This window comes from Typopeltis vanoorti, chromosome 5 (assembly GCF_054136105.1).
Source record: "Typopeltis vanoorti isolate ZY-2024b chromosome 5, IOZ_Tvanoo_1.0, whole genome shotgun sequence".
NCBI classification, from domain to species: domain Eukaryota; kingdom Metazoa; phylum Arthropoda; class Arachnida; order Uropygi; family Thelyphonidae; genus Typopeltis; species Typopeltis vanoorti.
The window spans coordinates 126190603-126216141 of NC_143553.1; the positions used below are offsets into that span (position 1 = coordinate 126190603).

At 35.5% G+C, this 25539-nt stretch overlaps 1 protein-coding gene across 2 annotated transcripts in view; it reads left to right on the forward strand.

Annotated features, from left to right (window-relative positions):
- Positions 1 to 2834: 2834 nt before the first annotated feature.
- LOC150106798 (G protein-coupled receptor kinase 2-like) overlaps positions 2835 to 25539 on the forward strand; it is a 308070-nt gene continuing 285365 nt past the window's right edge. Inside the window, exons 1-2 of one of the 2 annotated variants that reach the window (XR_016548329.1) lie at positions 2835 to 3061; positions 14236 to 14331. Coding sequence is in view for 1 of the 2 variants with exons in the window: in XM_090392711.1 (XP_090248837.1) it covers positions 3010 to 3061; positions 14236 to 14331 (148 nt within the window). In the remaining variant the exon portion in view is untranslated. The remainder of the gene's footprint in view (positions 3062 to 14235; positions 14332 to 25539) is intronic. The other variant, XM_090392711.1, reaches the window with a different exon arrangement.

Consider the following 25539-nt stretch of genomic DNA (forward strand, 5'->3'; position numbering starts at 1 on the left):
TTCATATTTCCCGGCCGTCCCGTCGTTTTAATAAAAATATGTTTTGTTCTGTTTTTAATAAAAACTATAAATATACCTTAATATTGAAAAAAAAATCAGCTAACGCCTTTTTATTCCCGTATACGGGAGTAGGCGAGACCATTTAGCCCTATCTAACTTTTGGAGACTGAGTGGGCAGTTCAATCTCCACTGGTACCCAATCAGAGACAGATGGCCCAAGGCTACCGCTTAATTAGTGATATTAGTGAAGAGAGACGGTTCAAATGTGCCGCCATCTCGTGCTCCCTAACCCTAACACAATATATTTAATGTCTGAAATAATGTGGGTTCTACGGTCGATTTTCTTGAGTTTACAGGACGAAAAACCCGAGTTTCCGGGAGGAAAAACCTACTTGCCCATGCCAGAGATCGACTAACTCGGGAACCGGTCGAAAAAAGGCTTAGAAAAATTTCCTCTAGTCGCCGACTAGACTCGAAACCAAGACTTCCTTCGTGCGGTGGTATGCAAACGCCACATCCACTGAGCTACACAGGCTCTTCCTTAATATTGGTCAATCATAAATTATTATTCATAATCTATAATTGTATATAAATATCATAGATACCAGTAATTTGTATAACCATGGAGTCGCATTGTTCGATACTAAATATCGGTATCTGCAGCGATTTATTCTGAGAAAATTAAAAATAAATGTTGGCAACACTTACGCGTCTCAGAATTTTAAAGCATTAAAAATAAAGCTTTAAGTCTATCCTTGCAATCTCAAAGAGGTGAGACTACATTTTTAATGAAGTCTGCAGAAAGAATTCAAATGTATTAAATTGGACAAGCTGTGTAGTGATGAAAAAAGTGTTGGCAAAAGTGGTATGCCAACATTGTAATGTCTATTTTTCCGTTGCTCATGGAGGTAGAAGCGACACCAACCAACATCTACATAGCCAGAAACATAAGGATGCTGAAAAGGCTCTGGCTTCAGTTAAAAACATTAGCTCGTTTATGGAGAGACATGATGATGATAGTGAAAACGATAAAATTGCAGTGAATTGCAAGTGAAGCTCATGTTGCTTATCATATTGTGCGGTACGTTCAAAGTTTTCGTGCAAATGCCTGCTTCTCGACATTGATGAATAAAATTTATGAACCAAAATTTTCTTTAGCACGTATCAAATGAGAAGCAATAATTACCAATGTTTTATCACTATCCATATTGGGCGAATTAAACCTTTTTTATCGTCTTATTTTTTCATGAAGACAGAATATTACGTAACCCTCGTCCAGTTTTCTAATGCCCCGTTTTTGTCTCAAGAACATGTGGTCAGCCTAGGAATGGGTGCTCTCCCTCGATGAGTCTTTGGACTCCTTGTAGGTGTCACGTAATAATAATAATAATAATAATAATAATAATAATAATAATAATAATAATAATAATAATAATAATAATAATATCTAGATGACTAATTGCGGAATTTTATTCTTTGTTAAAAGATGACAGCCAATTGAATGAGTGTCCTCAGGATTTCACTCTTCGTGGGTTAACCTGGCCAGTTACTGATACAGTTGAACATAAAGCGCTTATGTGTGTGTGTGTGTGTGTGTGTGTGTGTGTGTGTGTGTGTGTGTGTGTGTGTGTGTGTGTGTGTGTGTGTGTGTGTGTGTGTGTGTGTGTGTGTGTGTGTGTGTAAAGGAGAGAGAGAGAGAGAGAGAGAGAGAGAGAGAAAGAGAGACAGAAAAAGAGAGAGACTGTCAGTTAGTATCTTCAAATAATCAGCTATGGAGGCAATTAGAACCAGAAGTGAACATCTAAGAATATTGTAAAATGCACAATGACACATTTTCTTGATGAGATTAAGAGTTGATATTATTAATAATATTAGTAAAAAAATTAACTGTATCAAGACAGAATGTAAAGAAGTTCGTGAATATAATGTATGTATGCAAATAATTGTTAAAATTAACAACAAAAAATAGTGCTTGTGAAATGGTGTTTACATTTATAGTCTAAGCTATCGGTAGTTTCACATGTGATTCTAGTCGCTGACCAGAGGTCATTTTTAGGCCCTTTTTCCCGCTGTTTCTAGAGTTAGTTGATCTTTTGGAATAGCATCCAATTTTTTCTTTCTAAATTTGGGTTTTTAATTAACCCTTCATCATAAATATTGATCGTATAATGCACACTATTACAGACAGTATTACAAGTGTTGGGGTTGATGATCACGAGTTGTCGGCAGTTATCTGTAGTATCTTCAAAAAAAAAAAAAGGTAGAGCTAAATTAGTCCTACTCCTTTTGAGAAATAAAATCCAGTGAACACACAATAATAATAATAATAATAATAATAATAATAATAATAATAATAATAATAATAATAATAATAATACACGTGTTTATCTTTCATTAAGTTTGAATGCAAAATTTCCAATTACACTCAAAATGTGCTTCATTAGAGGTTTATTAAGTGCTATTTTTGAATTTATTTTATTTTATTTCAATAGTTAGTTATTTGGCATTTCGTTTTATAAGAAGTTTCCTAATGAATATTTTGGTGAAAAAAATCCTCAGATATGACAAATTAAGTAAATAAATAAATAAAAGAACAAATAATATTGGTTTACTATGGAAGATATAAAAAAGTGTAGTGGCAGAAAGGGATTATTTGAATGTATTAGAGCGAAAATTATTATTTATTAGTATTAATAAAATTAAATGTTTAATTGTTTCGTTTTAATTTTGTATCGAGATAATTATATTTCTAAACATAATTGAGCGTCGTAAATCCGTGTTCCAACAAAAACAGAACAACCGATTTCTGATATAATCAAAATTACCATATTTCAATCGATGGCAATTTTGTATTCATCCATCCTTCCTAGAATAAGGTGATGAACACCGGTTTGCAAGGCTTAGCACGGCTTACCTGTTTCTCTTATTTCGTAAAGGTATATTCGTATACGCTGGGAACGAAGGGTTCAATGTGGACCCGCTATCTTTGCGTTTATCAAGCTGGAACTGATGGAACTGGAGAATATTGTTGCCAATACTGTCTATTTAAAAGCGAGAGAAGGTAGGTGTTTGTGATTTTTTTTTTTATTTAGAAATCGGAAACTGCTAATGATAACGATTGTGACATATCACAAAGTGACCCCCCCCTCTTCTCTGAATAAACGTGAGAACGGAAGGTGACGGTAGTTTGCCTGTATCTTCGTTAGTTTTAAATCGTTTGATGCTCTGTATAATATTTATTTTTGAGTCATTATTTGTTATGCCATGCATAATATATTTAAATTGAGCATTGTGATTAAGCGACTCATCAGTAGAACTGTCTCTTTTGGTGTGAATGGTTTTTTGCTGTCTTATTAAAAGAGATCGTAATTGTATTTCTCACAATTGCAGGGATAATAAAGATCCCCCCTCCTTGTCTTTGAAGAGCAACCATCAAAGATGAATATTTAAACATACGCATGTATTTGCGTAAATTATTAATGTATCATTTCAAGAGGAGACATTAACGTTCAACCTTTGTCATTAATGATGCGAATTCATTGACAAATTATCATGCCGATCAACCACAATATCAGATTTCCTATATGACGCTATTTTAGTTTTTTTTTAAGGGGGGAAAATCAATTGCTGTGAAACAGGCCTTGTTAATATCAGAATCAAGTAAAACTAAAATCTTCTGAGATTTGATTCTGTTAGTAATCAGTGAATATGAATTTTGTTTGTTTTTTACTACTAGTTGACTGTTTTTGTAAATAAAAGTGAACCGTAATATTAGGTTTGCATTTTTGTAGATGTTAAATTACATCATTTGGTTAAAATTGTAACTTAAACAAAGATATCATATTTATAAAAAAGTATTTTTTCATTTGGTTACAAAGTAAATTATACTTGAAAAGAAATCATATTCTTGTTTAATCCTTTACCAAAGTGTAAACAAAACAAAGTTTGGGCATGAACTAGGCTACTTATGTATAGATGCTGTTGCCTTCACATTGACTGTCTCAGTATCCCATAATACAAAGCATACTTGCTTTCAGACATGTATATTGCTATGCATTTTGAGAGGTGGAAGTCATTACCCATACTGGTTTCAACCTTTATTGAGATTTCATCAATGGGAGCCAGACCTAGAAAGATACTAAAGTTAAATTAATGCAGTAGTCACATATATCACTTCTGCATTAGACCTCAATAAAGGTCAAAACCGGTCTGGGTAGTGACTTGTCCTTCCATAATGCATAGCAACATACATATCTGAAAGGAAGTATTCTTTGCATGATGGGATACTGAGACAGTTGATTTTTTACACAGTTTCTTTTTACATATCATATTTTGATATGTAAAAACATATCAAAATTACGTGTTAACATTTATGTGTTGGTACAATCAATGGCCGAGTGGTTAGTGTATCCGCTCTTCAGCCAATAGGCTGCGGGTTCAAATCCTGCGTAGGCATGGATGTTTGTGATTGTCTTCCACCTTCATACATTCCTTCACCCCAGTATAGATACACCCTCCCAATATGGACTGGGTCACTATGGGAGCAGTAGACCCAAACCTCCTGCAATGGGAGAGGCTTTCACCCTACAGAGGGTAGAAAAATAGGCTGTTCATCATCATCACAAGCAATGCCATTTGTTTTGTATGTAGTTTTTTTTCAAGTTTAAACTTTTGGTTTATCAGACTAGCAGATTTTATTCATTAAATCATATTAACCTTAAATCCTTCCAGGATCATACTTTTCTTACTAGTTTGTTCATTGATTTGCTGCTAAACAGAGGTAGTTCTAGATATTAGACTAACGTAACTTTGCAAAACACTTCATTAATTCTTAAGAATGTCTTTGACATTAACGCTATCTGTATTAGAGGATGTCTTATTTCTCTTGTTTTCCATGTAGGCATCTAAATTCCACTCTCAAGCCTTGCAGTTGTTTATTTTCACTTCTGTAGTCATAAAAGATGCTTCTTACCAAGTGATAAGAGGATGGCACCATGAAAAAGAAGATAGTGTTAATGATATAATTCTTTCTTATATTTTGACAAAGTCAAACTGGCATTATCAGAGAACAGTATGCACATAAAAAATGTGTAAATATTGTTCCTTGATGAAGCTAATTTGACTTCCTAATATACAGGTAATAATTATTTGAGTTAATCTACATTGTCATCTCCTTCCTAAACATAAAAGTGTGGGTCAGTACCAATCAGCACAATCTTGAACACTAGCTGAGAATGCATGCATGCTTGTAAAAATGTAACAATACAAATTTATTGTTCTCTTATGATGCCTGTTTGATGGCAGGATATAGAAAATAATAATAAAATTATTTTAGCAAACCGGCCCTGTGAACACTTCTGCAGACATAAGACATTCCTGGAATAAGGAGTAACCAACCTATTCCGTAGGGATTTCGGTTTCGAATGCCTACATTGTCATCTCTTTCCTAAAAGTACCAATACAAGTCACAGTCGTTAATTGAACACCAGGCTAGTGAGAGAGTGTTGACATTAACTTAGAAATGTTAATGCACATGCAAAAATTATGCAAAGCGAATACAGCCAGTGGCAGCTGATCATTATGGATAAAGGAATCCTATCCTAGAATAAGGTATATTTCAGAATTCTTATATGTACTGAAATATAAATTAAAAATCACACATTAGAATTAATTTACTTTTATTATTATTATTATTACGGTCAACTCCAAGGAATCTTTAGACTCATTTAGACAACTATTCGACATTCACACAGTATCTATCATACCTCGCCTTGAACTCATTCACAGTGATGGCACATACAACAGACTTTGGCAGCTTATTCCACTCATTCACCACTCTCCAAGTAAAAAACCTAGCTCTAACACCCTTGCTGACCACACTCTTGTCCAGCTTCGATGTATGGACCCTAGTCCTCCCACCACCAGTCCTATTCTTAAAAATATCTTCTGAATTAATCTTATAGAAACCCTTCAGTAATTTGAATGTCTCAATCATATCACCCCTTTTCCACCTATCAACCAATTTCTGCAACCGACAAATCTTCAACCTGTTCTCATAAGGTTCATTCCATAGACCTGTTATCATCTTGGTCACTCGCCTCTGGATCCTCTCCACTTCCTCCCCATCAAGAAGAAACCTAGGTGACCAAATCTGGGCACAGTAGTCTAGATGGGGTCTTATCAAGGCTCGATATAGAGGAACAATAACCTGTGTCTCTGCTTGTTAAAGTATTTTTCAGCAACCAAGTGATTTGATGAGCTGATTTGGCCACTTTTGTGATGTGCCCCTTAAACTTCAACTCCCTATCCACCAACACTCCCAAATACCTGGCCTCATCAATCTCCTGGAGTATGGTTCCACCAATGTGATATACTGCTGCTAATCTTTTCACCCCAAAATGTATAACCTTACACTTTGCCACATTAAATTGACATCCATTCTCCTTAGCCCAGCCCTCCAAACCATCCAAATAATCTTGCAAAATTTTGACTTCTGTGCACCTAACTTTGCAACATCTGCAAACAAATGAACAGTTCCTCTCAGATGCTTTTCTATATAGTTAATGAACAAATTGAAAAGTAGTGGTCCAAGAACAGAACCCTGCGGCACACCACTAGTCACAGGCCGTCTTTTGGACTCTACTCCTGAATAAACCACTTTCTGATATCTCTCCATCAACCACCCTCCTATCCATCTCACCAACCCTATATCCATCCCCATATGCTGCAGTTTACTGATTAGAATTCCATGTGGTATCCTGTCAAAGGCCTTAGCAAGGTCCAGTAGAATCACTGTAAACCCATCATTACCCTTATCGAGTTCAGCCGTCACTATATTATAAAATGTGAGCAAGTTACTGGGGCATGATCTACCCTTCACAAACCATGCTGTCCCCCATACAGTATCCCATTTTCATCTATCCAATCCTGTATTTTTTTCTTGACTATTTTCTCCAAGACCTTGACAACGAATCCTGATATGCTGATCGGTCGGTAATTTACAACAGCAGTCTTGGAACCTCTTTTATGCAGTGGAACTATTTTCCCCTCTTTACACCCCTCGGAACTAACCCAGACCCGAGACGCAAATTAAACAAAATGGTCAAGGGTACTGACAATTCTTTAGCTGCTTCACGTATGACACGAGCTGGTATACCATCCAATCCCACAGATGTATTGACATTGAGGTTTTGTAATAGACTATTCACCTCCACTTCATTCACCACAATTCCCATATAAGCTATTTGTTCGTTCATTCCTGCAATGTCACCCACCACCTTTTATGATATACTCTTGCAAAGTGCTTGCTCAATAATTCAACTATATCAACTGATTCGGTTACCTCCCTACCATCGGAATTCTTTAAAATCATTCTGCCATATACATTTTTTCTTTTACTTGTAACATATCGAAAAAGCTGTTTGGAATTCTCTTTAGCCTGCATGGCTAATGTTCTTTCATAATCTGCTTTTGCTTTTCTTACCACACTCGTTACCCTTCTGGCCTGCACTTTATACTGTTCATGTGCCTGCTGGTCACCTTTCTCCTTAAATTTCCTCCACAGTTGTTTCTTTTTTTGCAGCTCAAGCTTAATAGTGTTATTCATTCATTTAACCCCTACTTGATTTATTATTCGAACTCTAGGTATACAGTCAGCCATTGCCTCATGCGAACACTTCTTAACTGCCTCCCATGCACTATCAACATCCAGCCTTTGCAGTTTTACATGCCATGGCACTGAACCAATCAAACTCCTAAGCTTGTCATACTTACCAGCCCAATAATTCCACATGTAACCTGTCTTAATTGTAAATTCTACACCTTTAGCCACCTCTCAAGTCAAGACCCTATGGTCACTCTCACCAATTGGTGGCAACGTTGTCATTTTCGTTACAGCCAAATTCTCAGATGCAATTACTAGGTCAAGCACTCTCTGACCTCTAGTATTTTCCATTACATGCTTTCGCAGATAGTTATCCCTTAATAACCACATAAAATCCAATTCCTTCCTCCCATGTGTCCTTTCCTCCTTCCAATCAGTTACCATAGTTGAAATCTCCCATAATAATTACCCTTCTTCCACTCATTTCTTCTATTTGCTTATGCATAATGTCTCCACCATCTATTCCATCACCTGGTCTATAGCAGCACCCAACTGTATATTTTGTTCTGCTAGCCTCAATCTCACACCAAATAGCCTCAAATCTGCTCTTTTCTTTATCCTGCAGTTCCACTTCTATTCTCCTTGGCTGCATTCATCAGTTATCATCAATAACACTCCTTCCCCCCCATTTTATTTTCCCTGTCACTATTGAACACACCATACCCCTCACATTCAATCCCACTAGCTATATCATCTTTTGTCAGCCATGTTTCATTAATGCCAATAAACTGTGGCTTGGAAGTGCCAACCTAGGCCAAAAATTCTTCCTTCTTCTTCCTAGTACTTCTGGCATTAGTATACGTGAATTGCAGAAGCCTATTTGTCCCATCCCTATTTTGATGCCTTATACTTACTATCCCATTCTGATTTGTTGTCGTTTGTACTCGCTCGGGCATATTACACACATTCATATACTCAACCGTCTCCCTAAAGTCTGCATATCTACTCCCCCCCCCACCTTAATAACCCTAGTTTCCCTGATTCTGCACATCCACTTCATTCAACAACACCTTTTCAAGTCTCCATACACCAAATCCATTCAAATGTAAACCATCCATCTTATATAAATCCTTTTGCCCATCAAACTCACTCCACACATCCACAAATTCCACACCACTTCTCCTGCATAATCCATGCATAAAGTCATTAGCAATTTTGGCCCTCCTCCTATACTCTTCACTGTCATACTGCGGCAACAGACTCACCATCCTAACTCCTCTCACTCTTCTCTTTAGCTATCTCAAGTAATTCCTTCAAATCCTCTCTCTCTACACCCTCAGCATTTCATATGACCTACGACTGAGCATCTGCAGTGATCGCCAATACATGAGACCCGTGATCTTCACTGGCTCGACTCAGGCAAACGAAGTTGCGCTCGGTTTCCCCCGAGCACTACTTCATTCGGGTTGCATTCACAGTGGTTCCCGAGAGCTATAGGATATTCCCACCTTATGTGACCACTAATTAATAACCGGTCACATAAGGTGGAAAATTTTGGAAAATTTTCTGGTATTTTTTCCCTTTTTCTTTTTGGGTGGGTGGGGCCCTTCCCCCCCACCAGGTGCACCACTGATCACCACCTTCCACATTCCCAGCTCTATAGCAACATCCAACTAAATATGCCTTCCTGTCAACCTCCACATTACTCCACACTTCCTCATAACCATATAAAATTTATAACAATCTGGAAACAGCATAACCCATTTAGTATACAAATAAACTCAAAGATAGATGCACTATTATTTGCAGATGATCAAATTGTATTAGGTACATCAGCATATGACCTGCAGAGATCAGTAAGATCATTAAATGAAATTTCAAAAAACTGAGAATATCAAAAGTAAAGACAAATTATGGTTAAAATTAGAAGACAAATTAGAAGTAAAATAGTGATTAATTAATAAAATATTAGAACAAGTAAATACTTTCAAATACCTGAGATGTGACTTATCATATGAAGATGAAAAAAGATATAGACATTAAAATATCAAATTTGTTGAAATAAATGACATAATATAAATAATATATTTAAGTATCCCCGGTACGAAATCAGACTATATAATGTCCTGTCTTAAACCAACTTTATTTGGAAGTGAAATATGGAACATAAAACAAAGAATGAAAAACAGATTCAAACAGTAGAAATTAAATTTCTCAGAATAATGGCTTAATATACCAAGTGGGGGACATAAAACAAATGAAGCAATTTTACATTCGCTAAATATAAAACCAATTAATTACTATGCTGGTATCCAAAACCTAAGAATGAACACTTGCTGAAGATTACAATAGCAAATTCAGATAAATCAGCTTGTGGAAATTTGTATAACTGATGATTTCGAGTAGAAAGTAAGTATACATTCATTTGAAATCGCATGCAAAGGGATCACGTGGTAGCACTCAACAGGATAAAAGGCAAAAATCTGCACTAAGCAAATTTGTTTGAAGGGAAGGATAAAGTTGCAAATTTGGATGTCTCGTAATGTCTCAAAGACACCACTGGGTTATTTCATGTGTGGTAGAATTATTGGAATGCTTGAAGAAGGCTGCAGAATTACTGATGTTGCCAGGGATTATGGAATCTTACATAGCATTATATCCAGGCTATGGACAGGGTTTCAAACCAATGGGATGCATTTCAGACATTTGATAAGAGGTTGCTCTCAATGTGGATATCTTGACAAACTGTGGCAAGACATCTGCAACAAGTAGACCTATATGCCTGAAGGACTTAATCTGCATTCCTTTATCCACAGCTCATCGTAGAGCATGTTTTTGGTGTTGTATCTATAAAAATCGGACAAGACACCAATGGGCTAATGTTCTCTCTAGATGAATCATTTTAGTCTTTTCTCCAATTCTAGATGGCACTTGATCTGACGTGAAAGTGGTTCTGCTTACCATTGCAAGAGTGTTCTTGAAAGGGATAGATATGGCAGTGGTGGGATCATCGTGTGTGTGTGGAGAAGCATTAGGTTTAATGAACATACTGAGCTACAAGTGCTGGAAAAAGGGACTATGACTGGTGAATAGTATGCAACAAAGTTCTTCAATGTCATGTTCACTTGTTCTGTGGTGCTGTAGGCGAAGAATTAATTTTTATGGATAATGCCACATCGTACATGAGCAGTGAAGATACTTTTGGAGACCGAGAATATTAATCAAAATCGAGTGGCCAGCATGCTCAACCCCATAGAACGCATTTGGGAATCAATAGAAGGTTATATTGCTGCTTGAAATTCTCCTCCAGAAAACAAACAGGGCCTCCTCCTGATGGAGGAGTGGACCAGTTTGCCTCAAGAATTCCTGAATCACTTGGTGCTAAGCATTAGCATGATGTTGAGAAAGCTGCATTGCAGTTTGGAGTGGACATGTTCCATACTGAAATGTCTCTCTGCATAGTTTTCTGTAAGCACTATACATTAATTCCTTAAATATGTCCTTAGGAAATTTGTAACTTTTTGCCAAAAACATACTGTAATTTAATTTGTACAAAATTTATAATCCATTTTTTTTTTGTGTAATATAAATTTATTAGTATGTTGGCAATAAATTTATGTCCACATTTGGCCGAAGTCACAAATTTTTTCATATACAGGTAAAAATGTAGTTTGTCCTTAGCTTTTGGACACCAGCATAAATGGATAATAGCAGACTGCCAAAAACACTATAAGGATATTAAATAAATGGGAAAAGAAGAATTGGAAGAAAGCTATAGCATGAGACTGGAACAGGCCACTTGGCCAATCCAGTTAGAGTTTTAATAATGCCATATTGTTGAGAGGAGTAGTTATGGTGAGGGAGTTTTTTGAATGTATCTGCCTGTGTGAGTAGGTTTTCTATATCTATATATTTTCCTTCACTGTATATAGAAAACCTATTCACACAGGCAGATACATTCACAAACTCCCTCACTGTCACCACTCTTCTCAACAATATGGCATTATTAAAACTCTAACTGAGAGAGCCCACAATCTTTGTTCCAGTGGAATTGCCTTTTCAACATTTGGCAGGGAAACTTGTAAGGAGACAAGAGATCTGGGAGTGGTGATGGATAAGGACCTAAAGTTCAGGGACAGCTTTACTCAAGTTGTGATGTTGTCACATTAGATTATGGCAATGATGTGGAGAAACTTAATGTGCAGAAATAAAGAAGTTATAGTTCCATTGTATAAGGTCTTGATCAGGCCCTTATTTGGATTATTGTGCATAGATTTGGTCACCTGGTCTTCATAGTGATGTGGATATATTGAAAAGGGTCCAGAGGAAATTCACAGAGGTGGTAACTTTGAAATATGGGGGTATCAAGAGAATTCCATTTTCAAAGCATAACGAATAGGAAGAGAAGAGTTGATGTGATTAAGAAGTTGGTCAGGATTTGTTGCCAGGTTAACATAGAAGTAACTTTTTAAGAATGGAAGGGGTAGTGGGTAGAACAAGAAGCCGTCCATGGAAACTGTATAAGGAGGGTATGGACAAAGGATTGAGAACCATGTTCTTTGCACAGAGAGTGGCGAGTTGGTGAGTGGAATACATTACCTGAGAGTGTGGTGAATGTAGACACATTGAATGAGTTTAAGGCATGGTTTAATGTGCTTTGTGTGCATGTTTGTGTGTATGTGCCTTATGTGACGAGTCTTTGACTCCATGGAGGTCTGATGTTAGCAATATTATTTCCAAAATATTGATATGACTTTGTTTAGCTATGATTTACATTTTTTTCTCCTTTATTCTTTATACTGCTGACTTACTTGAAAGAAACTTTCACTGTCACTTCATCTTTTCCAGGACTGCATTTTTTTAACTTATTGGGTCCATCCTTTCCTTTTTCTATCCTTTCCACATGCTTTTTTAATTGAATCAGTTCTTCAGATTTTGCCATTGAGTTGCTGAGATTTGGTTTATTGCTTTTCAAACTTGCTTTTTCTTTAGTAATATTTATATATGTAAGTGTTCACCTTGAAAGCTGCTTGACTTTGATTCCTTTAAAACTTTCATATATCTATTTTTCTTTTGATGTGTGTCTCATTTTCATCCTGCTTACATCACATTGTTTCATCCTGGTGATCACTTCCTGTATATCTTGTATCCTGAACAGCATATCAAGATATCACTATCAACAATAAGAGTTTTTGTACTTCCCTTGTTCTCTCTAAATTTATGTACATCTTTATGTTGGGTGGTGGTTTTAATAATGGGCAATCTGTGTCCTGAACTGAAATCCAGTAGATAATTTCTATCTTTTCACTTTCTTCCATATTTTCACAAAACATTTATTTGCTGTTCACTTCCTACTTTGCTGTTTAGGTTTCCAACATGAACCAAACTTTATCTGTATGTCAGCTGTTCTCTTGAAAAGGTTTTGTACTTCTTCCTTACTATAACCTTTTGTCATACTATAGAAACAAAATTCTCATTGTCTAATTTCTAATTTTGAAATTTGTCTACATCCCTCTACTTGAAATAGATTCTCATTTGAGAAATTTTAATGTCAAGTTTTGAATTCTAGTTACTGTCTTTTCTCTCCTATTATATTGCTGGATTATAAATTCTTATTTGTTTTGTTAATGTGAATCCCACTTAAGAAACGTTTCCTTAACCCATAGTACATTAGCACCATGAATGGTCTAAGATGAGTTAACAACACAAAGTTAACCTTTTACAGGCAATGTAGTTTATGGCTGATAGTTAGCAAGGAATAAGCAACATGCTATTCAAAATGGTTTTGCTCACTGTTGTTTTAAGCATTCAGTCATGCATATTCCAGATAAGGCTGATAGCAAAAATACCTCTCATTAGATGTGAACCACATCAGAAACTATTATCAACGGATGCATTTCTGTGAACCACATCGGAAAAATTTTTGCTATCAGCCGTATCTGGCATATGCATGATTAAAACTTAAACAGATGTTACCTTCAGATGTTATCCACACATTTTTGTTTGCATGGTTTGAACTGGTAAACTCTCATTCTAATCCCTTTAAAACATCAATGCCTGTCTCATATTCCAATAACTAGCAGCTTTCATTCCAGACATATTTGAACAGCATAGCACTGTTACACAATTCATTGCTATCATTGATGTAAATAGTGTAGTGTTTTATAACACAGGGAACCACCTGTATTGATAAATAGGCCTGATTCATCAGCACTAAATTTTTGAAGCAAGATTTTGCTTCAAATTTTAATTTTGCTAACATTAAATTTGGTAAAGGTTACTGGCTGGCCAATTACATGGCATTGTGTCCCAAATATTAAAAAAAAAAGAAAAAAAAAGAAAAAGCAAATTATAGTTATATTTTCATTTTGTTTTGTTCTTCCAGACTTGTCCTAATAATAGAGCTGCGCTGATTAACCATTGGACCAATTAATCAGAATCTTCTGTATTAGCAACATGAAGATATTATATCTTCAGGTTGCTGAAGTTTGAAAATAAACTTGGAAAATTTTGGTAAAATTTGAAAATCATGTTCTTCTTTCTATAAATTTTACTTAATAATGATATAAAAAAATCTCTGAATTGCTAGTACTATAATGTAATGCAGAAATTTACTTACTGGCTTTATTTAGGTGGTGGAGACAGTAATAAAGGAAAGAGCAAGAAATGGAAAAAGATTTTGCAGTTTCCACACATATCATTGTGTATTGATTTAATGAACAAAATTGGTGAGTATATCATGGATATCTGTAATTTGAATGCATACACCGGAATTTTTTAAATGAAAATTTAACTTTGTTTTTAAATAATGTTTTTTCATTTTGACTAGTCAGGTTCTATAATAGGGAAATATTTAATTAGTAACAGAATTATTATATTAACTGAGATAGTCGTTTTTACATTATATCAATACTGTTAAACCAATAATGACCAAGTTATATATATTCAGTGAGCTAGTTTTCTTTTGCTTTCATTCAGATGGCCTAAAACTGGATTACAAAATTTCAAAATGGAAGCTATGATCAAATGGGAAAATGAAGAGTTTTTAAGTGATCTGAATACAATGAATATAGTTTATTTATTTATTTATTTATTTTTTTTTTTAGAAAAGCTAATTGCACAATTTTCTTGCAGTTGACCTGATGCATGGTCACCTGATTCCTGCATAGTACCATGTTACATTATATTCAGTTAATTGACCTGCAAATTGATTTTTTAGTGAGACTAGATAATTGAGAAATTACCGCATGGTTAGCCTAGTGGCTTTGCACTTCGCAACCATATGCCTGGGGAAGGAGTGTCCTAGGTTCGATTCCCGTTGTAGACGTGAGGAATTTGAGGATCTTCCTCAGGCATAGCCAAGTTAGCCGGTCTTGGGTGCGGTCAGTAGGGTTTTTTCTGCCAGTTTATCTGGCGTTTTTTTCATCCCACAAACAGGCAAACCGGCCCCGTGAACATACGCCTCTACAGTCAAAAATATATCCCCCCCCCCCCAGCGGCAGACCAGGCGATGGGTCAGTTGGGAGTAGTACTAACAAGAAGTCGCATCTAAAAGTTACACGCGGACCCTGCATAGGAAGCGGGAATAACGCGTAGAAGAAGAAGACTAGATAATTGAGAAATTACTGTAATATATAAATCAGTTATTAAAACACTCCAAGAAAATAATTATACAAAAGGAATTGATTTTTCTTTGAGCTGGATGAGATTGCATTATTGTTGAGGAGTGGGTGAGATCTAAATATGTCATGTGGGCTGCTGGTTTGCCAATAGTGATATGAGCAATCAGCAAACATAAGGATAAGATGTAAATACAGGCAGTCCCGGGGTTTACGTATGAGATACGGTCCAGAGAATGTCTTTAGATCTGATTTATCTATAAGAATCTCTGATGAACAGCGCATATACAGGAATAATAATAATAACAATACTATAATGGCTCATGTGGCAATAATAATAGTGTAATACTGTAATAATAAGTTACAGAAACTATTGTGCTCTTTCTTTTAATTCAAACAAAGAGAACATAAACAGAAGCTAGGCTAACATTAATTAGAAGATGAGGATGGAGTGGGTACTGGAGAATTAGAATTTGAATCAGGATCAGATTCTGGTGCTAAAGAGAATGGACCAGGTGCTGGAGAATCAGGATTTGATTCTATTGCTGGAGGAGGGGAGGGGAGCTTACCACTGAAGTCGGTTTCTTGAAAAAGATATCTAGGGTTATTTGCACAGTTTTTTTCATCATTAAATGGCCTTGTAGCAGCTTATCTCATTAACTGCATGCTAAAACCTTTGTAAACCGCCCAATGTTAGCATCTTGCTCCTCAAGCTTAGCAAATCCTGCTTCAATGAGACGAAAGGCTTCAGCTAATTCTTTTGTCGTAAACTTTCTTGGCTCTGGATCTTCTGATTCATGTTCTTGTGTTTCTGCTGCTTCTCTATCTCCATAAGGTCTTCATTGGTTAATTTTTGTGAATGGGACTCTAGTAAGTCAATGACATCATTTTCATTGATGTCCAAGTGCAGTGCATTGTCACTCTCCACCACAGCTTTTCTGGCATCGGCAATGTCTTCTTCTTCTGTGAAGCCATGAAAATCATCACAGAATTGAGGTCACAGTTTGTTCCACACCCCTTTCATTGCTAATTACTTCACTTCCTTCCAAGAATCAGCAATGTTTTTGATGGCATCCTTTATAATTGTTCTGATAGTCGAGCAACTGAAGCCAAAAGGTTTCCTAATGAATGATGGCCTCTGGCCTTTCCGAGCACTTAATTATTTCTACTTTTATTTCTATTGTAATCGCCTATCTCTTTGCTGCAGGCTCACCCCCGACTTGCAGTGGACTTATGGTCATAAGGGTAATCACACTCACAAAATTGAATAAAAAAAAGTTTAAAGAAGAAAGTGATGCTGTGCATCAGCACTTGTATAAACAATGAGGCTAGCCTAAAGATGCTGTGCCAATGAACATGCAAGAAACTAGTTCCCAAATTATTAATTATCCTTATGGGGAACCTAGGGAGCCGGTTCGTAAGTATAGAGCGCTGTTAAGTCAGATCATCCATAACCCGGGGACTGCCTGTATTGAAAATTAATAATCCACTGAAATGTATTTGTGTACTACTGTAGTATCTTCAGGCATGCTGTCAACTAGACAAAAAATTAATATAAAGAATTATATTCTAAAATTTGGAATAGTGATAAAGCACTGCTTTATCACTATTCCAAAGTTGATTTTGCCAAAACCTCTTCCAATCTCTTCACATTAGTGTCAGAATTGCAAGCCTTCTTAAATTTTGATTTTAATGCTTTAATTAATATTAACATAATTTTATAAAATTATCTCAAATTAATTACTTAACTCAGATCAAAATAAATTAGATTAATAGAATTGATAATTTTGAGTGGTAAATAATTGTACTCATATTTTGATGTATTTTCACAATAGAGGCATATTCATCATCATCAAATTCCTGGTATATACCCTCAAAGGGTGTACAGGATATGATAGTATTACATCAAAAATTTACATCATTGCTAATTTCCCATCCACAATTTTCCTCCAAATCAGTCTGTTACCTGTTAAGACTCCAATATTATCAGATCTTATATTTCTGTCTTCTAAAGCACTTTTTACTGTATCAATCCACCTATATCTTGGTCTTCCTCTGGGTCTTTTTCCTGCCAACCTGGCAAAGAACACTTGTTTTGCTAATCTTTCCTCTCCCATTCTGTTTAGGTGACCATACCACCTGAGATTAGCTCTGCTAACACATTCCTGTATGCTGACAATGTCAAGTTCTTTCCTAATATCCTCGTTTTTAATATGATATTGCCATTGATGCCATCTGTCCATGCCCCTATTCTTTCTCAGTACAGTCATAACCCGAAATTACGTGGTTGGTGGGACCAATAAAAAGCGAGTAAGTCGATTTTGCATGTAATTTATATATACAAACATACAAAATATTAGTTAATTTGGACCAAAGGTTTACAAAAACACCTATATTTTTTAAGAAATATAATCATAATTGTAGTTTTTCGTACATAAAAAAAAAAGAAAGTTATTTCAATGTCGATGGTTTCATAAAATCTAATAGATTTGTCTGACAGCATAATGTCTTTTTCGTGTCACGCAAAATTTCTTCATAGCAAACTAATGATTTTTTTATTGATTACCTTGTGGCTGCAATTCGTTCCTCGTTAGAATCTATGTCCTCCAAAATCTGTAAACCTTTCTTTTATGATTGTTCTTACTGTGGATTCTTGTAGATCGAACTTCTTTGCTAGCTCACAAATTTTCATTTTGCCTTCAAAATCCTTAATAATGTTGAGTTTTGTTTCCAAAGTCAATGTTTTTCTTTTCTTGCTAGCTGTAGAAGAATCGGACTTGCTTCCTTTGGACGACATTATTATTTTTTATGTGATAAAATTTTTATCAAGAGCATAACATTAAACAATCGCAAGGTTTGTAGACTATAAAAATTGCGTATGAATGGAGACTGCGTGAAAGACGTCAGTGCTTGTTCACAGCATGTGCAACACTGGCAAATGCGGGTGGCATCGGAAAGATATGACTAGTGGTAAGGTGTGAAGCGAGATGGGAATACGTACATATAAGAAACCGCATAACTCTGGATTTGCGTAAGTCAGGGTATGACTGTACTCTCATATCTGCGGTCTCTAGTCTTTGGTCAAGTGTTTTGCTTCTAACCCAGCTCTCAGATCCATAAGTTAAAATTGGTTTGAATACTGTCTTGTATATACAGCTAATTTAGTGTTTTGGCTAATTTCTCTCTTATTACGTATAAATTTATTTAGTTCACTTCCTACCATACTAGCTTTGCTATTCAGTTGTCTATTTCCATATTTAATTTGCCATCTTCACTAAAAATTGTTCCTAAGTAGCTGAAATGTTTTACTTGTTCTATAAGTTCTCCATTCACAATGCAGTTGATATTTTCAATGTTTCTGCCTATTTTCATTGTCTTTGTCTTTTTAATGTTGACCTTCATACTATATCTATTACAACAGCTTTATTCAATTTAGTCAGGGAATCTTGCAGACTCGTAGTGGAATTATTTTTAAGTATAACATCATCTGCATAAAGCAAAGAGCTGAGACTAACATCTCCAATTTTGATATCAGGTTTAATACCACTTTCCTTCATAATGTGATCCATATTGATGATGAATAACAGAGGATAATGTACATCCTTGTCTGACACCAGATTTAACATTGAACCACCTTCAATTCTAACTGCTGACTCACGACTCAAATAAAGACTAAGTATTACTTGATATAATGCCCCATTGATACCATATAACTGTAGCGTTTTGAATAGCTTTTCTCTTGGCACCTTGTCATATGCCTTTTCCAGATCTACAAAGCTGAAGTACAGATCTTTGTTATATTCCCACAATTTCTCAACTATCTGTTGTAAAGTGAAAATGATCCTGACAGCCTCTATTTGTCCTGAATCCAGCTTGTTCTTCACCAAGCTTTCCTTCTACAGTCCTTCTCAGCCGTTTCTCAAGCATACTCGCATATATCTTATCAGAAACACTCAATAATGAAATACCTCCTGTAATTCTCTAGAGGCATATTCTCTTTTTTTAAATATTGATGGATTCATATCCAATGCACCTTGTCCTCTGCATACACTACTTTTATATGCATGTTGTTATTTATACGGAAATCTCCACAGAGTAAAGATCGATCACGGGATGCCCAGCTTGTAATACCTTAATCTCATTCACTGACTAATGGGATGCCAGAAGCAAGTACTTCTGGCATCCCATTCCACTCATTCACCTTTCTCCAAGCAAAAAATGTAGCTTTTACATCCTTTTTCATCATCATCATCATCAACTTCCTGCCATGTACCCTCAAGGGGTGTACAGGATATGATAGTACTACATGAAAAAAATTACATCATTACTAAATTCATATCTACAAATTTCCTCCAAATCAGTCTGTTACCTGTCAAGACTCCAACATTATCAGATCTTATATTTCTATAATCTAAGGCACTTTGTACCGTATCAATCCACCTATATCTTGGTCTTCCTCTGGGTCGTTTTCCTGCCAACCTGGCAGAGAACACTTGTTTTGCTAATCTTTCTTCACCAATTCTGTTTATTAGCTAATCTCAGGTGGTATGGTCACTTATTTCTAAGTGACCATACCACCTGAGATTAGCTCTGCTAATGCATTCCTGGATGCTGACGATGTTAAGTTCTTTCCTAACATCCTTGTTTTTAATATGATATTGCCATTGATGCCATCTGTTCATGCCTATGATCTTTCTCAGGGCTTTCATATCTGCAGTCTCTAGTCTTTGGTGAAGTGTTTTATTTCTAACTCAGCTCTCAGATCCATAAGTTAAAACTGGTTTGAACACTGTCTTATATACAGCTAATTTAGTGTTCCTACTAATTTCTCTCTTATTTCATATGAGTTTATTCAATTGACTTCCCACCATACCAGCTCTGCTGATTCTGTTGTCTATTTCTATATTGAATTTACCATCTTCATTAAAAATCGTGCCTACTTAAGTAGCTGAAATGTTTTACTTGTTCTACAGGTTCTCCATTCACAACACAGTTGACATTTTCAATGATTCTGCCTATTTTCATTGTCTTTGTCTGTATATTGCTGACCTTCATACCATATCTATTACAACAGCTATTCAATTTAGTCAGAGAATCTTGCAGACTTGTAGTGGATTTATTTAGAGGTATAACATCATCCGCATAAAGCAAAGAGCTGACATTAACATCTCCAATTTTGATATCATGTTTAATACCACTTTCCTTCATAATGTGATTCATATAGATAATAAATAACAGAGGGGATAATGTACATCCTTGTCTCACACCAGATTTAACATTAAACCATCTTCCTGTACTTCCTTCAATTCTAACTGCTGACTTACAACTCAAATAAAGACTAAGTATTGCTTGATATAATGCCCCATTGACACCATATAACTGCAGCATATTGAATAGCTTCTCTCTTGGCACCGTGTCATATGCCTTTTCCAAATCAACAAAACAGATCTTTGTTATATTCCCATGCTTTCCCGACTATTTGTCGTAAAGTGAAGATCTGATCCTGACAGCCTCTATTTGGCCTGAATCCAGCTTGTTCTTCACTAAGCTTTTCTTCCACAATTCTTCTTAACTGTTTCTCAAGTATACTTGCATAGATCTTGCCAGGAGCACTCAGTAGGGAAATAACTCCTGTAATTCTCACATTCAGTTTTATTTCCCTTTTTATATATGGGTACTATGAGAGCTCTATTCCAATCATTGGGAATTCTTCCCTCTGTCCAGGCTTTCTGAACTATGCAGTGCAGCCACTGTATGACTCTTATACCACCATACTTTTATATCACCATACCACCATTTCTGGTCGAATATCATCTACTCCTGCTGCCTTTCCACATTTCAAGCCTTTGATGGCTTTTTCTACTTCAAGTATGGATATGTATTCCTGACGGCATGCCTGGTCAGTGTTTTTTATCACTGTGCTGTCATCACTGCTTGTTTCATTTAGCAGTTTTTCAAAGTAATTACTCCATACTTCAAGGATATCTTTTTCTCCTGTTTTCATGTCACCTTTATCATCTCTAACTCCTTTTACAGCACTCTTTCCTCCATTCCTAAGCTTCTTCAACAACCTCCAAAATATTTTGCCACCTTCTTGATATTTCTTTTCTATATTCTTGCCAAAGTCCTCCCATGACTTTTGTTTAGCTAGTTTTACACAGTGTTTAGCTTTCTTACATTTGTCTCTGTATTCTATAAGAGTAAAAGCTGACTTATTTGCCAGGAACTTTTGATATGCTTTCTTCTTTTCCTTCACTGCCTCTTTAACTTCCTGTGTCCACCAGGGAGTTCTGATTTTTTTATCCTTGCACACAACCTCACCACATGCCTCTCTGGCAGAATCAATGAGTGTTTTCTTCAGAGTTTGCCACTGAATCTCCAAGGTTTGATTCCTGTTCTCAAACTCTTTCATTTTTTCTTCAATAATCTTTGTGTATTTTAGTCTACAGTTCACATCTGAGAGCTGCTCAACTTTTATTCGCTTTAAAACTTTCTTATATGTTATTCTTTTCATTATGAAATTCAATTTTATCCTGCTCAAGACTAAATAGTGATCACTTCCAATTTCAAATCCTATGTACACTCTGGTGTCCTGCACCAGGGAGAAAACATCACTATCAACAATAACATAGTCAATGAGACTTTTTATTCCTTGCCTCTTCTCTCCATGTGAATTTGTGTACATTTTTATGTTGGAACATGGTGTTAGTAATAACCAGTCCATGTCCTGAGCAGAAATCCAAGAGATATTTGCCAATATGATTAGTTTTGCTCTTTTCTCCAAATTTTCCCAAAATATTTTTGTATGTCTCACATCCTTTTAGTAATTTATATGCTTCTGTCACATCTCCTCTTTTCCACATATCAGTCACATTTTGTTCTTTTAGGGGATACTTGTGCTATAAGGTTTCTTCAGTTAACATGATAACACAAGGAAAGAAGTGAATAATATTTATTCAAAAGCTGTATATTTAGACCTGAAAGTTACAGGCCATCATCAGTGGCAAACAGTAGTGAATGCAAAGTAGACCGCAAATAATGGGTTGATTTGAAACAGTGAGAGCCAAGTGATATACATAAAACCATGCAAAAGCATAACTGAGGAAATATTGTATTATTAGTATTAATTAGCTGTATTATTAATTAAAATTGAATTATGTGTAATTAGAATAAGACTCTCCCATAGCTTTGATAGTTTTTATTTTATTTATTTGTATGGGGTTCTCCCCAACCCTTAGGACTGGTTGAGCCCTCCTAGTGAGGGATTAAGTATGTATTTTATGACTGTAGATCCATGTGTCCAGTTTGCCTGTTCTGAGGGTCGAAAAACCTGAGTTTACGGTGAAAAAAACCTCTACCTCCATATGAGACCAGCTAACTCACCTTTCAAGAGACCAGATAAAGGTTCCTCACATCATGGACAGGAATCAAACTTGGGTCTTTTCAACCAAAGGGCTTAGTCTGTACGGACTGAACTACAGAGGCTGTAGCTTTGATACTGAGAGGTAGTCTGATTCAAGTTAGGATGATGAAATAAGACTTTCTTTAAATAAACATTTGAATTTATAGCGACAGTGATGGAGTAAGACCATAGGATATTGTAGTATGTATCTACTCCATGTTGTGCAAAGCCAGATTTCTCTAATTTCCTATTGACGTTATAAGACTGATGTTCTTGTATTCTTTTTTCCACTGAAGTCCAGTTTGTCTGAAGTAAAAAATGTGACAGTCACAAGGAACTTGGTAGATGCCCGGAAGAGCAAGAGGGGGAACATTTATCTTTAGAAGATGGGAAACATGATGGTAGTTTGTTGACTGGGATAAATGTAGTTACTAGATTATACTTCTTAAGAATTCTAGAAATGGTTTCTAGATTAATTAAAATTTTTTAATTAAAAAAAAAAATCGATTAGTTACTAGATTATACTTCTTAAGAATTCTAGAAATGGTTTCTAAGATGCCATAAATGTATGGGATAGGGACTCTACCTACTGTTTCTTTGTTATTTAAGCTATGATTGTATAGTTCGCCCACAGTTTGTAGATCTCTGTTGACGTCTTGCCAAGAATAGTCTATTCATGCTGAAGGGGAGAAAGAAATGAAGGACGTACGAATTGGTTGTCAACATGCAAAATCACGTGCTTTATAGATAAACTACAATGATCATAAAAGAGAAGTTAATTTTTCGACGTGTAATAATAAACAACTCATTCCACAATACAGACTGATTACCCTATTATTGGAATGGATTCTCCTCCTGTTGACATGTGCAGAAGTGTCGAAGGGTCTCACATCTGTGGGAATACTATAGCAATCAAAAAAGACATGTAGTCTGCTTTGTGAAGCCATTGAGTTTCATATATTGTTTGATGTTTAAAAGTTATTGCTATAGTTGTTGTGCCTTAGAGTAATAATATAAGCATGTCATAAGGTTTTGATTATTCCAGTTTTCTGAGAGGGATAGTGAGCAGAATGCTGTTGAATATAGCATCCACTTAAAGTAGGCTTTCAATAAATTGAAGTCATTAATTCATCTGATGATGAGTAGAGGAGTAGAATGTTTTAAGAAGGATAGTTTGTTAAGAAATAGAAAAAGAAAGCAAATGATCCTTCTTTCTCAACCTTGGTCAGTCACTGCTGAATAAAGGCCTTCTCCTTTTTTGACCACTTCTTTCTATCTTTGGCAGGCTTCTTCCACTTCTTGTCAAAGGTTTCTAAGGTCATCATCCCATCTAGTCCTTGGCTTTTTCTCTGTTTCTTCTTCCAGTTTGTAATCTCCGGTCCAGCATCCATCATCTCTTCTCATTATGTGACTTGCTCACTTCCATTTTCTGGTCTTAATTATGAGTCAGATTGTCATTTATCTTGGTTTGCTCTCTTATCCAAGAATTTCTTATTTTATCTTTTAAAGAGATTCCTAAGATGTTCTTTCAAATTTTCTTTGAGCAATCTTCAATTTGTTTTCCAGTCTTTTTGTTAGGATCCAGGTCTCACTACCATAAGTCATGATTGGTAATAAGCATTGATTAATTACTTTCCTTTTTAGGCACATTGGAGTAACACTCTTAAGAATGGAACTTAGTTTTCCAAAAGCTGTCCATGCCATGCCAACTATTTGTCTATTGATTTCTGATTCAATGACTATATAAATCAAAGAGCTGTCCTAGATAGACAAATTTATCTACAGTATCTAATTGATTATTTCCCAGGGTGATGTATGATTTTATTGCTGACTTGTTGAACGTTACTTTAGTTTTCCCAGTATTTATTTTTAGCCCTCTTTTCAGACTTTCTGTATTAAATTTGTCTATCATACCTTGAAGTTCTTTAGCTGTTTTGGCTATTAACAAGATATCATCTGCATATTTCCCATTTATCTTTATACCTTTATTGTTCCAGTTTAAGTTTCTAAAAATTTCTTCTAGTACTGCATTGAACAGTTTTGGTGACATGTCCCCTTAACTAACTCCTCTTCTTATGTTGAATTTAGATTTTCTTGTTCCATAGCGTTTTTGCAGTGGAATTGTTAGAGATATGTTTTAGAAGTTCAATGTACCGGGGTTCAACACTTTGTTTCTCTAGGGCTGTTATTAGTTCATTTGTTAGGTCTAACATTTCCATTGTGCTGAAACCAGATCTGAATTCTGTCTGTTGTATTGATTATCTTCTAGTACATGTGTTATCCTGTTTGCTATGTTTTTTGTGAGGAGTTTACAGTAATTTTTTATTTCTTCCTTGTCTCCTTTTTTGTGCAGTAATGCTAGGTTGGTGTTGTTTCATCCATTTGAGATTTTTCCTTCTTCTAGATATAGATTGAGAATATTCAGGATGTAAGGGTATATTATCTCGCCTCCATATTTTATTATTTCAATGGTGATGCTACCATTGCCTGGTGCTTTGTTGTTTTTTGTTTATTTCAGTGTTTCTTTTAGTTCTTTAATTGTTATAATTGAAGTAAGGTTGAAGGGCATCTCTCTGTCATGGGGAATGGTTTTCTAGTTGGTACTTTTGAGTCATAAAATTCTGTAATTCTATTGAGTATTTTTTTGTCTGTCCCTAGTGATTGTGCCATCTTTGTTTTGGATAGCAATATATGTTCATCCTGTGGTCATGCTCCTTAAAAATTTCGTGTTTTTGTTTTTCTCTATTGTTTCTGTGATTTTTCACGTATGTCTGATCTTATTTTCTTAAGGTTTTGCAAATTTCTGTATATTCTATATTTGAAAGTTTGTTTTGATCTTGTTTCATTTTTTTCTTCTTTTGTTCAGAAGTTCTATGGTTTTATCTTTTAGCTTGCTTCTCTTGGTGCTTTGGTGT